This window comes from Triticum aestivum, chromosome 4D (genome assembly GCF_018294505.1).
Source record: "Triticum aestivum cultivar Chinese Spring chromosome 4D, IWGSC CS RefSeq v2.1, whole genome shotgun sequence".
In the NCBI taxonomy this organism is placed as follows: Eukaryota; Viridiplantae; Streptophyta; class Magnoliopsida; order Poales; family Poaceae; genus Triticum; species Triticum aestivum.
In genome coordinates, this window is record NC_057805.1 from 514,624,634 (window position 1) to 514,644,991 (window position 20,358).

General features: G+C 45.5%; 2 protein-coding genes across 3 annotated transcripts; one reads left to right on the forward strand and one right to left on the reverse strand.

Moving 5' to 3' along the window:
* Positions 1 to 268: 268 nt before the first annotated feature.
* Positions 269 to 5,589, reverse strand: LOC123099229 (DNA (cytosine-5)-methyltransferase DRM2). Its single transcript, XM_044521401.1, has 8 exons — positions 5,174 to 5,589; positions 3,100 to 3,216; positions 2,892 to 3,000; positions 2,768 to 2,814; positions 2,511 to 2,666; positions 1,883 to 1,982; positions 1,708 to 1,799; positions 269 to 1,617 (listed from the first exon to the last, which is right to left on the reverse strand). The coding sequence occupies exons 1-8, from the start codon at positions 5,234 to 5,236 to the stop codon at positions 439 to 441; spliced, it is 1,863 nt and encodes a 620-aa protein (XP_044377336.1). The 5' UTR covers positions 5,237 to 5,589; the 3' UTR covers positions 269 to 438.
* Positions 5,590 to 13,025: 7,436 nt separating this feature from the next.
* Positions 13,026 to 18,154, forward strand: LOC123099230 (DNA (cytosine-5)-methyltransferase DRM2). Of its 2 annotated transcripts, XM_044521403.1 has the most exons (8): positions 13,026 to 13,270; positions 15,254 to 15,370; positions 15,470 to 15,578; positions 15,656 to 15,702; positions 15,804 to 15,959; positions 16,488 to 16,587; positions 16,671 to 16,762; positions 16,853 to 18,154. In XM_044521403.1, exons 1-8 carry the CDS (start codon positions 13,265 to 13,267, stop codon positions 18,029 to 18,031), a joined length of 1,806 nt encoding a protein of 601 aa, XP_044377338.1. In that variant the 5' UTR covers positions 13,026 to 13,264; the 3' UTR covers positions 18,032 to 18,154. The 2 variants fall into 2 exon arrangements, with proteins under 2 accessions (XP_044377338.1, XP_044377337.1); XM_044521402.1 differs by lacking the exon at positions 13,026 to 13,270 and having other exon boundaries at positions 13,291 to 15,370.
* The last annotated feature ends 2,204 nt before the right edge of the window (positions 18,155 to 20,358 follow it).

The following is a 20,358-nucleotide window of genomic DNA, read 5'->3' on the forward strand; positions in this document are numbered from 1 at the left end:
AGTTCAAGAGAAATAGTGATAAAACAAACTAGACAGCGACAGTAAAACAGAAGGACCCACCATTTGCCATAAATTCGAGACAAACCTGCAAGTTGATACCTGTTACAAATTTAGTGGCGATGACCATTCATTCAACAAAGAACGTGATTAAATATACCTTTCTAAGAACATGTTCCCCACCACATCAGGTGTACAAATTACTCCCTGCCTGTACAAAAGTAGGCTCTGGAAGATTTGAAGGGGGCTGCAATAGTGCTTTTCCAAATAAAGATGAACAGGCCATAAATTAGTTAGCAACAATAGATCATGCAGCTAAATGTTAATGTGATCTTTCTCCCCAATAAACATCCTCCACATCAACTCAATGTTTAAACACAAATCGGTTACAGTTCCTAGATATAAGCATTAAACGATAGCATAGGTACTACAGCGATTAGGCTACATGTTCGCCATAGCCGACTTGACGGAATTCAAGATCCTAAAGTAGTCATAGAACAAAGATGAGTGCTCGCCCTCCAAGCCATCACGATGGTGTCGGTTGCTTCCGGCAAGATTGTTACATGGGCTGCCCCCAATCACCAAGTCGAAGCCGCCAAATCTATGAACATATGATGCAATTTCATCATCCTTGAGGGATTTCACATCATCAATCTCAATCAATGTTCCTGTCTGGGTCTGATCCCACCAACTCCTCAAAATCTTCCTATTAGCTTTGCATATCTCAATAGAAACTACTGCCCTCATGTGGATCCCAAGCTTGTGCAAGGCAACCTCTCCTCCTCCGATACCGGTGAACAAGGACAGCACAGTAATACCATTGGGAAACATGTCCCTCAGCACTGACAAGTGGTAAGCGACCGTGTCGACTTGGAATGAGTTGCCGAGAGACTTGTATCTCTGTGTCTTGCCGAAGCCTCTTGTGTGGTCCTTTGGGAAACCAAGAAGATACTCCATCTCATGAGGTTCCAATGGAGCAGCTTTGTCTTTGCCAACCCAAACAAGGTTCCATTTTGAGCACTGATGCCTGACATATTTCTGTACACTTTGAGGTGGTGGATTGCCTGAGCTTGAAAGTTTCTGCTGGATCCGTTCTGTCACCGGTGCACTTGCCGTACATGTTTGCAAGCAATTGAAGTGCGTTCTCTGGTCCCAGGATGGCCACCACTTCTTGTCATGAGGGAATGCCTCAAAAATTGTCTTTGGAGGCAGAGGGAGAAGCGGTGATCTGTTCTCGGTTGGCAAATTGTGGATATATCCCCTTTTCCTGGCAGCTGCACACAGATGAAGAGAATCCACAAACTCAGGCTGGATGTCAAACAGAAATCTTGTAATTTTTGCCCATACACCTTTCGGAGCTCTGGCCACATTTTCATAGTAGAAATAAGGTGGTCCGGTAGCCAGTTCAGGAAGCACTCGGGTCATTGATGGTCCCCTATAACCAGGAAGGTTAAACCCAACCATCGGATTTGGGAGAGGCATTGATTCCTCATCGCTGCCATCCGAGGAAGGTCGTTTGCCTTGTGCTCCACCTCCATATCGCTTCCTCTTTTTCTTGCTCTCTTCAATCAATCTTGCCCTCTTTTTCCCTCCAAAGGAATCGAAGCATCTAGCTGTAACCTGCCAATGTACACAGATTCCAGTGTCCTTCATCAAATTAAAAGAGCGAAAGCATTTTCCTGTTCGAATGTGCATCAAACCACAAGATACCTGATGGTCAGATAAGTTTCTAGAGTGACAAACTTCTGTAACCTGTGATGCACTAATCGAGTCGACCAATACAGAGAGATCAGCATCCACACCTAGGAAAAATTCAAACAGAAGTACATAGCATAAGGTGGTGCCTTTTCCATGAAGAAAGAATGACGGTCAAACAGAGGCATACCGCATATCGTAATGGCCATGTTTGCTTCATCTTCAGAAAAGCCCATGTCTCGCAATGAGTTGATCTTCTCGTCCTTGTCTGACATCTCTCGTAGAAACTCCTGCACAAAGGTACGACAAAAGCCGAGATTAGATGTCAGCTCTAACAGGTAGATGTTGCTTTCCTGAGGTTGGTCTTGGACGGCAGTTTGATGCAACTAATTAATGTGGTAAGTGATGTTCTTTTCCAGCATTATAATCATTTTCAAATAATTTGCTTGTAGAAAAATAAATCCACAAATCGTAAGACTTGTTACTGACTTTCAAATGCATACGAACTGAAGAGAAAACAAGTGGTGTCTAACAGAAATTAATTTTCTGATTCATGAAATTCACAAAGAAGCAGGACAATAATACACTCAGTTTCTACTGTTTTCCAGTTTGTTTGATTACTCTGCGGGAGGTATTGTCTAACGTTATTAAACTCACTCCTTATATTACTCTCTTATAGGAAAAAAAAAACTTTAACATGGTGAAAATTCTATGTAGAAAAATCAAGTGCTCAAACTTCACAATGCAATACTACACTGATGAAAGCTCAAAACAGTAGGAATTCTTTGCTGCTGAACTGGAGATAAGAAATCATTTACCTCATAACCAGAATCATCAGAGCTTGACTCTCTACCACCAGTATCATCATCGCCATCCCAGTTCTCAAAATCAAGATCATCATCATCTTCAACAATAGGGAGGTTGCAGCCAGAAGTAGAGTGATTGCCCAGTGCATCATCATCATCACCTAGTGCCTGCATTTCACATCTCAATCGGAATAAATGATCCTTGCCATGAATCAACAGCACTACAGAATAAATTCAGTAATAAAGCACATGGATAAATAGTCAAATACCTTATACGTGAGGAGTAGCTCGAGCAGCGCATCTGCATCACCATGTCCTGAAATCAGAAGGTGTTAAAAAAAGGTAGAAACACAAACAGGATAAATAAAATGGAACTGATTACTTCTATATTACCAATCTCCTTGCTACTCCTCACGACCATCTCCTTTGGGAAGCCCATTGCCACATATCCCTCGATCAAAGAAGTAGGCGGCGGTTCCCCGTTGATCCACCCATTGGAACTCTTTAGGCAGTTACATGAACAAATATCACACCATTACCATAATTATAACAAATCATGGATAGCTCTTGCGCTGAAATACGAAATTTATGTCTGACTTACGAGTGTGGATGGGCCAGGAGCATCGAAGTTCCTCATAGCCGGAGCAGATGAGGCCTCAGCCTCACCATCACTGTCCCACTCAAACTTATCACTGCCATCACTATCACTGGTCCAGTCCTGTGACATGAGTTAGCACAACTGGATTAATATTGAAAGCAAACCACCAGAAAAGCAATTATAGAGAATAAATTGATGTGAGAGAATCATAATTTTGTTATGCCACAAGTCCACAACAACCACAAGATATCACAATTGAAATCTCCGCCATGAAATCAGTACAACTACATTTGACTCTAGAGTTTAGAATGCATCAAAAGGGAAGAAAAGAAAAGGTTTTTTTTATTGAACAAACTCCCTCGACCACTGTCACAAGAAGAAATTAATGCCTGGAGAATATACATCAGTGCAGTTAGAAACAGTTTGATTTGTAGTTTCAGATAGTGGGATTGTGGGAAGGATAGTTCGCTGGGCAGTATGACACGACATGCATAGTATTTACAAATCATGATGGAGTAAACTAAAGTGATCAAGTAGCTAATTCTAAAAAGGTGAGCAGATTGACCAGGGTTGACCATTATCATGCCTAGAGTAAGATTAACTAAACAAGCACTACTGCAGTGCCATTTGATGATGCTTTCACCAAATGGATAAACAACGGTGTTTGCAGTCCAAATGAACCATGCAGATGCATGAGCTGAAGCTCCGGACAAGTAAGAGTTTTCTTCATTTTACCATATATATAGGTGGATCACGGTAACATAAACTAAAACAACACAATCCCGGCATTAAAGAGTGTCAACCTGGTAATGCTATGGTTGACTACAAGAGTGTCAATGCGTCAACATGAACATCATATGAAACAAGAGATCATGCGACAGTAGTAATTCAGAACGCGAAATCAGCAGTCTCATTCAACTCTAGGGTCCAGAATGCATAAAAGAAATCAAAAGAACATATATTAGAGCAAATGGGCTGTAAAAAAGATTCAGATGAGAGCTCCCAACAAAGAAGGTGTTTAGCTTGTGGTGCTATCTCTGCTATAAAGACCTGTATTTTGGACAAACTACTAGAAGCAATGGCGGATCAGATACAGGAACAATGTGAGAAAATGAAGACAAATACTAACAGATGGAGGTGTTTAGCTTGTGGTGCTCTCTCTGCTATACGGACCTGTAATCTTGACAAACTAGTACAAGCAACGGTGGATCGGATACATGAACAATGTGGGAAAATGCAGATAAGGACTAACAACAGATGGAGGAGTTCACCAAGCGATGCAAGATGGAGTCTGGTCTCCTATATGGTGGATCCTATCCTAGTGTCTGGAACGCATCAAGGAACTTGTTTTCTTTGGACCGAACAAACAACAAAACAGCCCATATGCAAAACAGAGTCGCGGACAGAGATACAAGTCATCAAGAATAGCAAACGCAAGGGCTCTCATAAACTAAAACAGCAGGACCCCGGCCGGTATTAGACAGTATCCACCTGTTGATGCTGCTGCCTGATCAAAAAGAGTGTCAATGTGTCAACATGAACAGCATGTGTGAAACAGGAGACCATGTGACAGTCTTCCGCGAAATCAGCAGAGTCTCGTTCAACTCTTATATAGGGACCAGAATGCATCCAGTAAAATCAAAAGAGCATTCGATATATGTTAGATTAAATAGACCTTGGGAAGGAAAAGGAACAGATTTGAGCTCTCTAGAGATAAATAAGGTGTTTATCCTGTGGTGCTACCTCTGCTGCAATTGGTTGTATCTTGACAGACAAGTGCAGTATCTCATTTGGTGTGATCCTGATGCATAGCAACTTAGCAAGTGTGCGAGACAAAATGCAGACAATTTGAGGTAAACTGACCCCACGCTGTGAGGAACAGATTGAGGAGCCAATGCAGCAGCAAATCCAGTTACTGCTAACTGTAACGCATCGAGGAATCGGAAAAACCCTCAAAACCCAATCCATATGCAGAACCAAATCGCACACGCACGTCGACAACAACAAACACGAGAGATTTCCCCCCTGCATCGGAACGGAGGGTCTCTAGGATTGAGCGGCAGGAAAAAAGGGGAACCTTTGACGAATTTTTCGTACGGACGCTGCGCAGAGGAATCGCTCGCTCAAGATTCTGCGGCATACAATCCCCGCTCCGCTCAGGAGGCACTACTAGGAACGCTTTAACCGTCCATGATTTCACCCAAGAAGTTGAAATCGAAAAGAAGGGGCCCCCTCATTGTTGGTGCCGGAAGCAGAGGCCCCCTCCGTCTATCTCCCCGCCGCGAGAAAAAAAGGAGGAGGAGGAGGACAGCTCGAGGAGTAGCGGGGGCAGAGGCGGCCGAGGAGGAGCGGGAGCAGATCGCGAGGTGACGACGGCGGCGGCGGCGGGCTGGTCCGGCCCTCGCTGGCCCGGACGAGGAGGAGGAGGGGAAGAGGGAGACGCGGCTGCGGCGAGTGTGCTGCTACCGCGGCGTGTATGCGGGCGCGTGGTTTGTAGCTGAAACAAAGAAGGAACCGGCCACACGCGGGCGGGAATGTGCCTCCGACATGTGGGCCCTGATGGGGGTGCTTCCTCCGTTTTCATGGGATGTGCGGCCGCACACGAGACTGGCCGCACAGTTTTGTGCGCAGCGCACATCTCAATAACGAAAGAGGAGAAAAAAATGTGTTAATGGGAGAAGGTGTGTGTGAATGTATTAATTGTGTCCAACAAAGGAGGAGAAAAGGAGAGGCGTGAATTGGAGAAGGTGTGTGTGAATATATTGATGGTGATAATAACGTTGCTAGGTTAAGGTTCGTGCAAAGGTTGGGCATAGTTGTTAAGCACTGAGCTTAAATAATGATCCGTGTTTGTGACTTTTTGGGCCATATTAATGTGATTGTGTACAAATAATAAATATTTTTGCACGGTAATACGTGTCTTATTTTTATCGTAAGGATCATAGTACAAGTCACGTACATATCGACCTGGCAAAACTGAACAAATAACAGAATGCTAGCCTTTGGTTGGACAACTGGCTCTTGATACAAGGTGTGTTCCGGTCAAGACGTAATTTGAATACATCCTCCACTTCAAGTCGTTACAAACACATCTTAACGGGTGTCTTTCAGAGCACAAATTAAGATCACGGTGATCATGATCACAAACATACAGTTGTAAGAACCAAGTCCTTATACCCATGCATGTGTGTTTATTATAAATGTTTGCAGTAGCAACTTTGATTACCATATAGTCTGGAAAAAATGAAATTAAACTCCGTTGGAAACCTTGTCACAAATGCACGTCCTTTCGTGGGTTTGATAACTCGGGATCACGGCTTGGGGAAAGAGGTTGGGAACCTTCGTGCTATCCGTTATCGAATCACCAAGGGACCCACAAGGAGAACGCCGCCGCCGCCGCCGCCCAGAGTAAAGGGTTCTCGGCGGCCGCGTCAGCATTGAAGTGGCGCCGCCCGCTCGTTCGCTCAGGCCGACACCAATGCCATTAATTGAGACACTTGCGCTCTGGAGCAGTCTGCCCGCCCGATATGAGTGTGCAGCAAGCGGAGAGGGTTTTACCGCGGAGATGTGTTTTGGGTGAGATAGAAGAGTTTAGCAGACACACGGACGCACGCACAAGAATCCTGGCCTTGTCCTCACCGGCACAGGCATGCAGACGTACGTCAGGCGTCCGGTTGGAGCAATAATAGGTTGCCGGCCAGGGTCATAATCAAAGTTGTCATTGTCATTGTCGTGTGTGTCGTCGATCATCGTGGCGGACGGAGAGAGGGATGTAACGACGACGACGACGGTGCCGCATGCTACTGCTACGAGAGACCTATGGTGCCGCATGCAGCCAGTGAAGATGTTCCTCAAACGCTCCCTTATCTTCTCAATCACGTCCTGCTGATGATCTACAACCTGGGTTAAAAAAACTCAAGCTGTTCAGTATTTTGATTAATGACGTCAGCCATGAGACCAATCTTATGGAAGAGACCATCGAACTTTGCCTCAATATCTTTGCTCGTCAACCAATAAGAGTCAATACCCTCTCCAATAGTGTTCACACAAAGCTTTCGAAACTTGCTCCAAATCCTTGATATCTCCTCCGGGGTAGGTGGTTCCTTTCCCCACTCCTTTTGGGGAGGCCCAAGAGAAAATAGCGGAATAGATCCTCAGATGTTGAGCCGATAATTAAAGGTTTGGACGATACTCATCTGGAGTGGATTCATCATGCATCTCCTTCTTGTGCCAGTTCTCCCTCCTTGATCTCCAACACCTTCACCTTGTTGTCGGTCTCCTTCTCCAGGCGCGGTTCATCCTTAAGGCTCGGCTTCCTCAACTCCTCACATCCAGCAGGTACCACTTCATCAAGGCTTAGGAAAGGGATGATGCGGTTGGTGGTTGATGAATACTTGTTTGTCATGGCGGTGCCCGTGCTCGTCATCTGCAACTAAAGCTTTTTGGAGGAGGTGGCAATCAAAAGAGACTTGAGATTAGATCGGTTTGAGGCTGAGGGATGTGCCTCTCTGCCCTTTATAAAGGTTTAGCACCTTGGTAATCTCGAGATTAGGCATAAAGAGTTAGTTAGAAAGAGATTAAAACAAAATCAGGAAAGAATCGCGGTAATAGACCAATCGACGGCCTTCCATACAAGCAGGAGCGCTTGCATGGCCGCTGAGCTGAGCCCTTTCTCTTTTTTCTTCAAAAAAAAAACTAACATGTTACCGCGATGGGTCCATGCGACCACTCATACAATCTCCATTGGGCGTATGATACGCCGTCGTTTGTTCTGTCGCCAAACCCTTTGTTGAAGAAGAGCCATGCGACCGCGGGCACTCGCATGAAACGCCGTCAATCTCTCTGAAATCATCATCATTTCTGTTTCTTTCTCATACGACTGCCCATACGACCAACTCCGGTCATATGATTCGCCGTCTTTGCCTACGTTGGTCTCTTCGTCAACTTCTTCCTTAGAGGTTTTTCGTCCATGAATAATTACTAACGAAAAGCTCCAACTATATATGGACGAAACTTCAATGGTTAAGACACGCGATTAAAGAGGTCTAACTCAATAAAAATAAATTCTAAGCTAGTATTTACATCTATGTTATAATATCTTTTTCATACCTTCTCCTTAATTCGGCTTCCATCTCCTGTATTCCGAGGAGAACCCCCGGTCATTTGGAGCGGTCTGCGTCTGCGCTGACAAGCAAAGACCGTCTTCTCGTCGGAGACGAGGGATTGGGTCATCCACCCGTGGGTGCACATTGGTGGCCACAACAGCCTCAAGTTGAGCGATGGCTCGCTGGTGGGTGGTTTCGTTTACTGGCCTTTCCACGGCCAAGGGCGCATGATAAGGATCAACACAGCCACCATGGACATCACCATTTTGGATCTACCCTCGCAGGTGATTGTGAAGGGTTGCAATTTCATGGCCAACCTGCATTGTCTATGCATCTGATGATTTCCAACTCCATGCTTGGATCCGTAGTCTGGAGGACTGTGATGGAATTGATCTCTTTGAGTGAAGAAATTGATGAGGTCACTGGGGAGTGTGCTCTGGCCTCTGGGCTTGCGGGTCAACCTCAAAGTTGTGCAAGTTAGGTCTGGATACGTCTACTTGTCCGCGACATGCATAACCCGTGCTCGCACGCTCCGCTGCTGGTTCTTCTCCCTTTCACTGGAGACCATCAAGTTTGAGTTACTGGTTGATGGGAGTTTTGGTGGCTCTGTCTGTCCATATAGTATGGCCTGTCCTCCCTATTTGGTTGCTGATGAGTCCCATTGGTGATCCGAAAAATTATGTGTTCTTTGGTAAGCCAATAAATTCTTATCAAATAAAATTATTAGTTTACACAATCGCATTAATATGGGCCAAAAAAATTACGGCACGGACAATTATTTAATACTCCTAAACTAAAACCACGTCAAGTATTTTCGAATGGAGGTAACCATTACCTGTAAATGATGGAAATGTCAAAATCAATAACAATAAAAACAGTAGATTAACTAGGATCTTAACTAGTGTACCAGGATTGGTCAAACATGTTCTACAGGGATAAGAATAAAATCGCATAAAATTGATTTCAAAGTTTTTTTTTTCAAAACCCTCCATCTTAGTTGTTTCACCCATGCAATGGAGCCGTCAAACTCGGTGCTTGATAGTTATGCCCAACCTTTGCACCATCTCGCAAAAGAAAGAAAAAAGCTTTTGCACCAACCCTAAACTAGGTGGGTTATTATGGCCATCAATATATTCACACACACCTTCTTCAATTCACACCTCCCTTTTCTCCTCCTTCTTTCAATACATTGACACACACCTTCTCTCATTCACACAACTCTTATTGGTTGATGAGTAAAGACCCTGAGGCCAAGTTCGATGGTCTCTTCCATAAGATGGGTCTCATGGTTGACACCATTAATCAAAAAATACTGCACAAGTTGAGTTTTTAACCCGGGTTGTAGATCTATATATCATCAGCAGGACGGGATCGAGGAGATGAGGGAGCGTTTCAGAAACATTGTCACCGCCTGCAAGGATTCCCTTCCAGATTGAGGTGATGGATGACCCTGGCCGGCCCGCGCGTGTACTGGGCAGGCCAGACGAGGAAAACTCTTGTACCCATCGTGTTTAAACTCTCCAATGTAGCCGTCTATTTGTCAGCCGCGAATCCCTTTTTCCGTAACCGGACGCAGACCAGGGGAAGGATTGCAGACCACCGCCATCCATGTACGTGCCAGACTGCCCGACGCCTCGCTCTCACCCAAAGCACATCTCGGCGTGCAAAACACTCTCTGCGCCGCGAAACGGTTGCTGCATGCTTACCGGTCAAACTGCTCCAGAGCCCAAGTGCCTCAATGGCACTGATGCCGGCCATAGCGATGTGACCGGATGAGCGGGCGGCGCCACTTCAATGCTGATGTTGTGCTTGTGACCGAGAACCCTACTCCGAGCGGTACGCCACATTGAAGCCGGCTAGCTGCACGTCCATCAGCCTGGCCACTTGAAGCACCACTTTGGCGTCGTCCACACCACACCTCACATTTTGTCTCTCTCCATTCATCGCCAATCCGTTCCTCCCCGTCACCGGTCACCACCATCGACGCTGCAAGAATCTTGGGTTCTCAGTGCCGACGAGTGGCTCCTTATCCGGATCGTGATGCCGCCGCCGTCGCTCTCTGGGGTCATCGTTCTCGTGACGAGTCCCTTTGGTGATCCGATAACGGATAGCATAAAGGTTCCCATCCTCTTTCCCCCAAGGTGTGACCCTGAGTTGAGTTGTCGAACCCACGAGAAGACGTCGTAGCATGCGGCACCGTCGTCGTTACATCCCTCCCACCGTCCGCTAGCTAGCTACGATGATCGACACACATGACAATGATCGACGAGCTATGGGGGCCTGTGGCACGCGGCCGGCAATGGCTGTTCCTGTTCGATGGCGCGCGCGTGCATGCGGTGATCGATGACCCTGGCCGGCCCGCGCGTGTACTGGGCTCGGCCGGCGCTGCACTGCATGCGCCCCGGCAACCCTTGTGTTTTTCATCCTTGTTTACTCCGTCTCATCTCCAACACGCATTCGGACGCACCAACACGGTAGTTTCTCATCCAACGTAGCCGCCTATTTGTCCGTGGACACGCGTCCTCGCATCCGTTTTCTCGTAACCGGACGCAGATAAGGGGATGGTAGGTTTGCAGACATCTAGACCGCCACCACGATAACACCTCGCTCTCATCCAAAAACATCTCGACGTAGAAACCTTCTATGCGCAAAATGGTTGCCGCACATTCATACGGTCAAACTGCTCAGAGCATAAGTGACTCACTCAATGGCATTAACACCGGCCAGAGCGATGTGACTGGACGAGCCACTTCAATGCTGACGCGACGACCGAGAACCCTACTCTGGACGGTGCGCCACGTTGAAGCCGGCTGCCCGTCCGTTCGCCTGGCCACTTGAAGCACCACTCTGCCGTCACTGGCGGAGCTACATCAAGGCTGATTGGGCCGTGGCCCGCCCAGTGCTGGAGCAGAAAAATATTTTTTACTAGCCCAGCCCACAACGCCTCTGACACAGAGCAATACAACAAGCAGCTGCTCACTGAAATTGGCTCACATCACACACACATTGCTACTTCCTAAATACAGACGCACACTACTCAGCAGCGGAGCAGCCGCCCACGACTGCCCCACACAGGTCACAGACTCGTAGCACGCCGGCCGCCGGCCACTGGCACAACACACATACCAGTCACTTCCCACGTCGCACTCTTAGTCGGCCGACTGATGAGGCCACGACCCGCAGCTAGCAACGGCCAGCCGGCGAGGCGGCTAACTAGTTTGCTGGGCCCTTCCTTCATTTTTTTACTTTTTAAAAAAACTTTCAATCTATTCATCTTCAATCATGATAGTACAACGAACACCAGAAATAATAATAATTACATCCAGATTCATAGACCACACAGCGACGACTACAAGGACTGAAGCGAGCCGAAGGCGCGCCGCCGTCATCGCGCCCCATCGCCGGAGTCAGGCACAATTGGTTGTAGTAGACAGTCGGGAAGTCGTCGTGCTAAGGCCCCATAGGACCAACGCACCAGAACAACAACCGTCGCCGATGAAGAATAACGTAGATCGAAAGGATCCAATCCAAAGACACACAAATGTAGATGAACAACGACTAGGTCCGAGCAAATCCACCAAAGATAGATCCGGCGGAGACATACCTCCACACGCGCACCAGCGATACTAGACGCACCACCGGAACGGGGGTTAGGCGGGGAGACCTTTATTCCATCTTCAGGGAGCCGCCGCCGTCTCATCTTCCTGAGTAGGACACAAACCCTAACAAAACGGAAAGGAACGACAAAAGTCGAAGCCCTCCCGCCGGCCCTTGCCAGGATCCACCATGGCCCCATGGCCCTAGGGCCACCGGAGACGAGGCGGACCTGCGACGGCGCCGGCGAAAGGTAGGAACCCTAGCTTATTTTGAGAAAGAGGAGGAGGAGGAGGAGGAAAAGACGGCGGCTGGTGGCTCCTGACTCACGTTTTGTGAAAAGTCAATGAATGCTCATCTCAGAATTTATTTAGTACCTGAATCAGCCTGAATCTCTACATGCATGTTGCACAGTCAAATTTCTTTGAATTATTCCCCCAAAAATACCTAAATTTCCTTAGTCAATCCCTTGATTTCCCCAAAATTTATTCTCCCTAGCGTAAATTAATACTCCCTCTGTAAATTAATATAAGATTAGTGATCTAAACGCTCTTATATTAGTTTACGGAGGGAGTACATTAAAATCATGTTGTTTACACAATGAAAAAAATGTGTTGCCATGTAGCTTGGCCCGCCCAGCCTTTTATTCGTAGTTCCGCCACTGTATGCCGTCATCCAGACCACACCTCACATCATCCATTCACCGCCGATCCACTCCTCTCCGTCTCCGCTCACCACCATCGACGCTGCCCAAGTCTTGGTTCTGAGTGGCTCTGGATCTGGATCGTGATGCCGCTGCCATCGTCGTCGCTCACCGGGGTCGTCGTTCCCCTGATGAGTCACTTTGGTGATTCGAAAAATTAAGTTTTTCTTGGTAAACCAATAAATATGCGTATCAAACAATATTATTATGTTTACACAATCATATTAACATGGACCAAAAAGTCACAGCACGGACAATTATTTAAGCTCGGTGCTTAACAACTATGCCCAAACTTTGCACCAACCCTAATGTACGTAGCAACGTTATTATCACCATCATTATATTTACACACACCTTCTCCGGTTTACACCTCTCATTTTCTTCTCCTTCATTATTGGGATGTGTGCTGCGCACAAAACTATGCGGCCAGTTTTGTGTGCGGCCGCACATCCCATGGAAACAGAGGAAGCACCCCACCAGGGCCCACACGTCGGAGGCACATTCCCGCCCGCGTGTGCCCCTTCTCTTTTCCAAAACCACGCGCCCCCATACACGCCGCGGCCGGCAGGGGCAGCAGCAAACTCGCCGCAGCCGCGTCTCCTCTTCCCCTCCTCCTCCTCCTCGTCCGCCGCCGCCGTCGCGATCTGCTCCTCCTCGGCCGCCGCCTCTGCCCCCGCTACTCCTCGAGCTCTCGTCCTCTTCTTCCTCCTCCTCCCCGCGGCAGGGGGATCGACGGAGGGGGGCGCCTCTTCTTCCGGCACCAACAATGGCGGTGGGATACCCCTCCTTCCCCCCCTTCTCTTCGATTTCACAGCCACTCCGATTCAAAGTTTTTGGGAGAAATCGTTGCTAGTAGTGCCTCCTGAGCGGAGCGGGGATTGTTATCTTCAGCGAGCGATTCCTCTGCCGTAAGAAAATTCGTGAAAGGTTCCCCTTTTTTCCTGCCGCTCGACCGTACAGACCCTCCGTTCCGATGCAGGGGAAAAATCTCTAGTGTTTGTCTGCTGTTGTCGACGTAGCTCTCTCTCTCTCTCTCCGTGCGTGCGCGATTTGGTTCTGCATATGGATGGGGTTTTTCTTCCCCCCTTCCTCGATGCGTTACAGTTACAGGTACGTAGTAGTAGAATCGGGCCGGCCTTGCCACTTAGCAGCAACTAGATTTGATGCTGCATTGGCTCCTCGATCTGTTCCTCACAGCGTGTGGTCAGCAGTTCACCACAACTTGTCTGCATTTTGCCTCACACACTTGCTAAGTTGTTATGCATCAGGATGGGATGCTGCACTTGTCTGTCCAAATGATACAGGCAATTGTATGTGTTTGTAGAGAGCTCTCATCTGGCTTTTTTCTTTTCTTCCTAAGGGTCCATTCTGTCTAATATGCATTGAATGTTCTTTTGATTTTATTGGATGCATTCTGGTCCCTATATAAGCGTTGAACGAGGTTCTGCTGTTCATGTTGACACATTGGCACTCTTTTGATCAGACAATAGCATTAACAGGTGGAGACTGTTTAATATCGGCCGGGGTCCTGTTGTTTTAGTTCATGAGAGCTCTTGCGTTTGGTATTGTTGACTTATATCTCTGCCCGCGACTCTGTTTTGCATATGGGCTGTTTTGTTGTTTGTTCGATCAAAGGAGAAAAAAAAAACGTTCCTTGATGCGTTCCAGACACTAGAATAGGATCCACCATACCATATAACAGACCAGACGCCATCTTGCATTGGCTGGTGAACTCCTCGATCTGTTGTTAGTCCTTGTCTTCATTTTCTCACATTGTTCCTGTATCTGATCCGCCATTGCTTCTAGTAGTTTGTCCAAAATACAGGTCTTTATAGCAGAGATAGCACCACAAGCTAAACACCTTCTTTGTTGGGAGCTCTCATCTGAATCTTTTTTACAGCCCATTTGCTCTAATATATGTTCTTTTGATTTCTTTTATGCATTCTGGACCCTAGAGTTGAATGAGACTGCTGATTTCGCGTTCTGAATTACTACTGTCGCATGATCTCTTGTTTCATATGATGTTCATGTTGACGCATTGACACTCTTGTAGTCAACCATAGCATTACCAGGTTGACACTCTTTAATGCCGGGATTGTGTTGTTTTAGTTTATGTTACCGTGATCCACCTATATATATGGTAAAATGAAGAAAACTCTTACTTGTCCGGAGCTTCAGCTCATGCATCTGCATGGTTCATTTGGACTGCAAACACCGTTGTTTATCCATTTGGTGAAAGCATCATCAAATGGCACTGCAGTAGTGCTTGTTTAGTTAATCTTACTCTAGGCATGATAATGGTCAATCCTGGTCAATCTGCTCACCTTTTTAGAATTAGCTACTTGATCACTTTAGTTTACTCCATCATGATTTGTAAATACTATGCATGTCGTGTCATACTGCCCAGCGAACTATCCTTCCCACAATCCCACTATCTGAAACTACAAATCAAACTGTTTCTAACTGCACTGATGTATATTCTCCAGGCATTAATTTCTTCTTGTGACAGTGGTCGAGGGAGTTTGTTCAATAAAAAAAACCTTTTCTTTTCTTCCCTTTTGATGCATTCTAAACTCTAGAGTCAAATGTAGTTGTACTGATTTCATGGCGGAGATTTCAATTGTGATATCTTGTGGTTGTTGTGGACTTGTGGCATAACAAAATTATGATTCTCTCACATCAATTTATTCTCTATAATTGCTTTTCTGGTGGTTTGCTTTCAATATTAATCCAGTTGTGCTAACTCATGTCACAGGACTGGACCAGTGATAGTGATGGCAGTGATAAGTTTGAGTGGGACAGTGATGGTGAGGCTGAGGCCTCATCTGCTCCGGCTATGAGGAACTTCGATGCTCCTGGCCCATCCACACTCGTAAGTCAGACATAAATTTCGTATTTCAGCGCAAGAGCTATCCATGATTTGTTATAATTATGGTAATGGTGTGATATTTGTTCATGTAACTGCCTAAAGAGTTCCAATGGGTGGATCAACGGGGAACCGCCGCCTACTTCTTTGATCGAGGGATATGTGGCAATGGGCTTCCCAAAGGAGATGGTCGTGAGGAGTAGCAAGGAGATTGGTAATATAGAAGTAATCAGTTCCATTTTATTTATCCTGTTTGTGTTTCTACCTTTTTTTAACACCTTCTGATTTCAGGACATGGTGATGCAGATGCGCTGCTCGAGCTACTCCTCACGTATAAGGTATTTGACTATTTATCCATGTGCTTTATTACTGAATTTATTCTGTAGTGCTGTTGATTCATGGCAAGGATCATTTATTCCGATTGAGATGTGAAATGCAGGCACTAGGTGATGATGATGATGCACTGGGCAATCACTCTACTTCTGGCTGCAACCTCCCTATTGTTGAAGATGATGATGATCTTGATTTTGAGAACTGGGATGGCGATGATGATACTGGTGGTAGAGAGTCAAGCTCTGATGATTCTGGTTATGAGGTAAATGATTTCTTATCTCCAGTTCAGCAGCAAAGAATTCCTACTGTTTTGAGCTTTCATCAGTGTAGTATTGCATTGTGAAGTTTGAGCACTTGATTTTTCTACATAGAATTTTCACCATGTTAAAGTTTTTTTTTTCCTATAAGAGAGTAATATAAGGAGTGAGTTTAATAACGTTAGACAATACCTCCCGCAGAGTAATCAAACAAACTGGAAAACAGTAGAAACTGAGTGTATTATTGTCCTGCTTCTTTGTGAATTTCATGAATCAGAAAATTAATTTCTGTTAGACACCACTTGTTTTCTCTTCAGTTCGTATGCATTTGAAAGTCAGTAACAAGTCTTACGATTTGTGGATTTATTTTTCTACAAGCAAATTATTTGAAAATGATTATAATGCTGGAAAAGAACATCACTTACCACATTAATTAGTTGCATCAAACTGCCGTCCAAGACCAACCTCAGGAAAGCAACATCTACCTGTTAGAGCTGACATCTAATCTCGGCTTTTGTCGTACCTTTGTGCAGGAGTTTCTACGAGAGATGTCAGACAAGGACGAGAAGATCAACTCATTGCGAGACATGGGCTTTTCTGAAGATGAAGCAAACATGGCCATTACGATATGCGGTATGCCTCTGTTTGACCGTCATTCTTTCTTCATGGAAAAGGCACCACCTTATGCTATGTACTTCTGTTTGAATTTTTCCTAGGTGTGGATGCTGATCTCTCTGTATTGGTCGACTCGATTAGTGCATCACAGGTTACAGAAGTTTGTCACTCTAGAAACTTATCTGACCATCAGGTATCTTGTGGTTTGATGCACATTCGAACAGGAAAATGCTTTCGCTCTTTTAATTTGATGAAGGACACTGGAATCTGTGTACATTGGCAGGTTACAGCTAGATGCTTCGATTCCTTTGGAGGGAAAAAGAGGGCAAGATTGATTGAAGAGAGCAAGAAAAAGAGGAAGCGATATGGAGGTGGAGCACAAGGCAAACGACCTTCCTCGGATGGCAGCGATGAGGAATCAATGCCTCTCCCAAATCCGATGGTTGGGTTTAACCTTCCTGGTTATAGGGGACCATCAATGACCCGAGTGCTTCCTGAACTGGCTACCGGACCACCTTATTTCTACTATGAAAATGTGGCCAGAGCTCCGAAAGGTGTATGGGCAAAAATTACAAGATTTCTGTTTGACATCCAGCCTGAGTTTGTGGATTCTCTTCATCTGTGTGCAGCTGCCAGGAAAAGGGGATATATCCACAATTTGCCAACCGAGAACAGATCACCGCTTCTCCCTCTGCCTCCAAAGACAATTTTTGAGGCATTCCCTCATGACAAGAAGTGGTGGCCATCCTGGGACCAGAGAACGCACTTCAATTGCTTGCAAACATGTACGGCAAGTGCACCGGTGACAGAACGGATCCAGCAGAAACTTTCAAGCTCAGGCAATCCACCACCTCAAAGTGTACAGAAATATGTCAGGCATCAGTGCTCAAAATGGAACCTTGTTTGGGTTGGCAAAGACAAAGCTGCTCCATTGGAACCTCATGAGATGGAGTATCTTCTTGGTTTCCCAAAGGACCACACAAGAGGCTTCGGCAAGACACAGAGATACAAGTCTCTCGGCAACTCATTCCAAGTCGACACGGTCGCTTACCACTTGTCAGTGCTGAGGGACATGTTTCCCAATGGTATTACTGTGCTGTCCTTGTTCACCGGTATCGGAGGAGGAGAGGTTGCCTTGCACAAGCTTGGGATCCACATGAGGGCAGTAGTTTCTATTGAGATATGCAAAGCTAATAGGAAGATTTTGAGGAGTTGGTGGGATCAGACCCAGACAGGAACATTGATTGAGATTGATGATGTGAAATCCCTCAAGGATGATGAAATTGCATCATATGTTCATAGATTTGGCGGCTTCGACTTGGTGATTGGGGGCAGCCCATGTAACAATCTTGCCGGAAGCAACCGACACCATCGTGATGGCTTGGAGGGCGAGCACTCATCTTTGTTCTATGACTACTTTAGGATCTTGAATTCCGTCAAGTCGGCTATGGCGAACATGTAGCCTAATCGCTGTAGTACCTATGCTATCGTTTAATGCTTATATCTAGGAACTGTAACCGATCTGTGTTTAAACATTGAGTTGATGTGGAGGATGTTTATTGGGGAGAAAGATCACATTAACATTTAGCTGCATGATCTATTGTTGCTAACTAATTTATGGCCTGTTCATCTTTATTTGGAAAAGCACTATTGCAGCCCCCTTCAAATCTTCCAGAGCCTACTTTTGTACAGGCAGGGAGTAATTGCACATGACTGCACTTTCTACCTTGATCTGCTTGACAACTTATAATTTGCACAAACATTCCCCTGCATAGTTTGTCCTTGGTCTGAAAAAGCAAATCCTATGTTATATTTCGAATCAGGTTGTTGTCTGGATCATATGGACAATATGCAGAGTCACGATGCTGTTATCCGTTTTCCATCAAGTAAGTTTTCACTACATTTGTTTCTGTTGCTTTTCAGAATCCCTATACCATCCGGATGTAGAGCAAAGCTAGAAGTATGGAGAAAGATCTTCAGCAATCACCAAGGCTGATTACTACCTTTTCTTGTTTTCTACAGTTGACGACTTCAAATTATTCAAGGAGTGTGCAGCGTACAAGGATGTAAGGTTTCTGCACTTGTATCCATAGAAATTTCGGTGTTGGTAACTTCTGTTTTGGATGGATTTTGATGGGGAATTTTTGTTTTTATCAAGGATCAGATAATACTAAGAGACTAACAAGAGTACAGTAAATTACTAGATCATCCTTAGCTCGATACACTAGAACTTGCTGTGGTTACTTTCTTGGGGCTCTGAAAATAATTCCTCTGAAACTGAATCATTCAGTCATACCGTCAGTTTAGTAAATAATTGCTCTGGAAACTGGGATCTCTCTCATCTTGGTTACCTTTACCTACTGCATTGCAAAACCTGAAGCTCAAGCTAGGCTAGGCTCACAGAATAATGATGATGATTAGTTAGCTGAAATCTGAAACACTCTGCCCATTTGCTCTAGCTGACATCAAGAATAATGCACAATGTTATAAGAAAAATGGCGAGCGCGGCCAAACAGCGGGGCGTTGGTAAATTCTGTGTAAGGATGTAAGGCTTCTGCACTTGCATAGATAAAAAATTGGGAGTTGGTAAATTCTGTTTTGAATGGATTTTGAAGGGGAGCTTTGTTTAATTGAGCATCAACCAGTGCTAAGAGACTAGCAAGACTACAAGAGTAGAGTAAATTACTAGATCATCCGTACTTCGATGCATTAGAACCTGCTGTGGTTATTTTCTAGGGGCTCTGAAAATAACTTCTCTGAAATTGAACCATTCAGTTCAGTTCAGTAAATAGTGGCTCTGAACACTGGGATCTCTCATCTTGGTTACCTTCACCTACTGCATTGCAAAACCATTCCAGGTTAGGCTCACAGAGTAACGATGATGATTAGTCAGCTAAAACCTGAAACTCTCTGCCCATATGCTCTAGCTGACAGCAAGCACTATGCTCGAGTGTGTTGCGAATGCCTAATCTATTCCCATCTGAATATAATTTCATCGTGTTTGTCTCGTGTGATGCAGACGCTGGCATCGAAGTTTGATCCGGTTGCGGGTAGATGTGTCTTGAGCTGCATTTTGTCGTCAACCCCGTCCCGTGGGCAACCAGTTGATGAAGCTGAAATGGAACAGCCACGCTGCCGTTGTCCGTTTTGCATTAAGTTTTCATCACATTTTGTTCTGTTCATTTAAGTTATGAACTGCACTCTGATTCACACATGTGTCTCTTGGCTTGGATGCAGGCCGCATGGAGGACCCTAATAGCGAGAACTTCATGCATGCTATCTTTGTGTTTCCAACAGAAAGAAGACATTGCAAAATTCCAGAGTAGCTCATACTATTCCAAACTTCTTGATGAACTCGTAAAAACCATTTCCTATGTACGTCTCACCGTGCAATCTTCTTTCCAGTTCTTAAATCATACAGATCCGTTTGTGCGTTAGGCGAAAGCGTCTTACCTCAACGAGAGGGGACGTGCTGCGTGTTTATAGACAGGGGCGCACCTCCCTGGATAGCGCATACAGTTGGAGATTACAACTTGAGGGAGAAGAAAAGATAGAGATCAGAATATATGGTTACATAGTTGAGTTATCTCATCTAACTACCTAACTATGCCGCACAAGTCTATATCCTCTCCAAGGCTGTCACGCTACACAACATATTGTGTTTAACACCGTTATGCTCATAGCATTGTGAGGGTCGTCACTGCTTGGATAGTTTACATTGCTTGGTCTCTGCAGATTTTGAATCCATCGTCAGTTCAGTAAATAATTGCTCAGAAAACTGGGATATCT

Coding starts and splice junctions, on each gene's coding strand:
- LOC123099229 (XM_044521401.1), bottom strand. CDS start 5,236: ATGCCGCAGAATCTTGAGCGAGCGATTCCTCTGCGCAGCGTCCGTACG. Junction 3,217..5,173: donor GTACGAAAAATTCGTCAAAG/GTTCCCCTTTTT, acceptor CTCATGTCACAG/GACTGGACCAGTGATAGTGA. Junction 1,800..1,882: donor CATGGCCATTACGATATGCG/GTATGCCTCTGT, acceptor AATTTTTCCTAG/GTGTGGATGCTGATCTCTCT.
- LOC123099230 (XM_044521402.1), top strand. CDS start 15,245: ATGTCACAGGACTGGACCAGTGATAGTGATGGCAGTGATAAGTTTGAG. Junction 15,371..15,469: donor CTCCTGGCCCATCCACACTC/GTAAGTCAGACA, acceptor AACTGCCTAAAG/AGTTCCAATGGGTGGATCAA. Junction 15,579..15,655: donor GAGGAGTAGCAAGGAGATTG/GTAATATAGAAG, acceptor TTCTGATTTCAG/GACATGGTGATGCAGATGCG.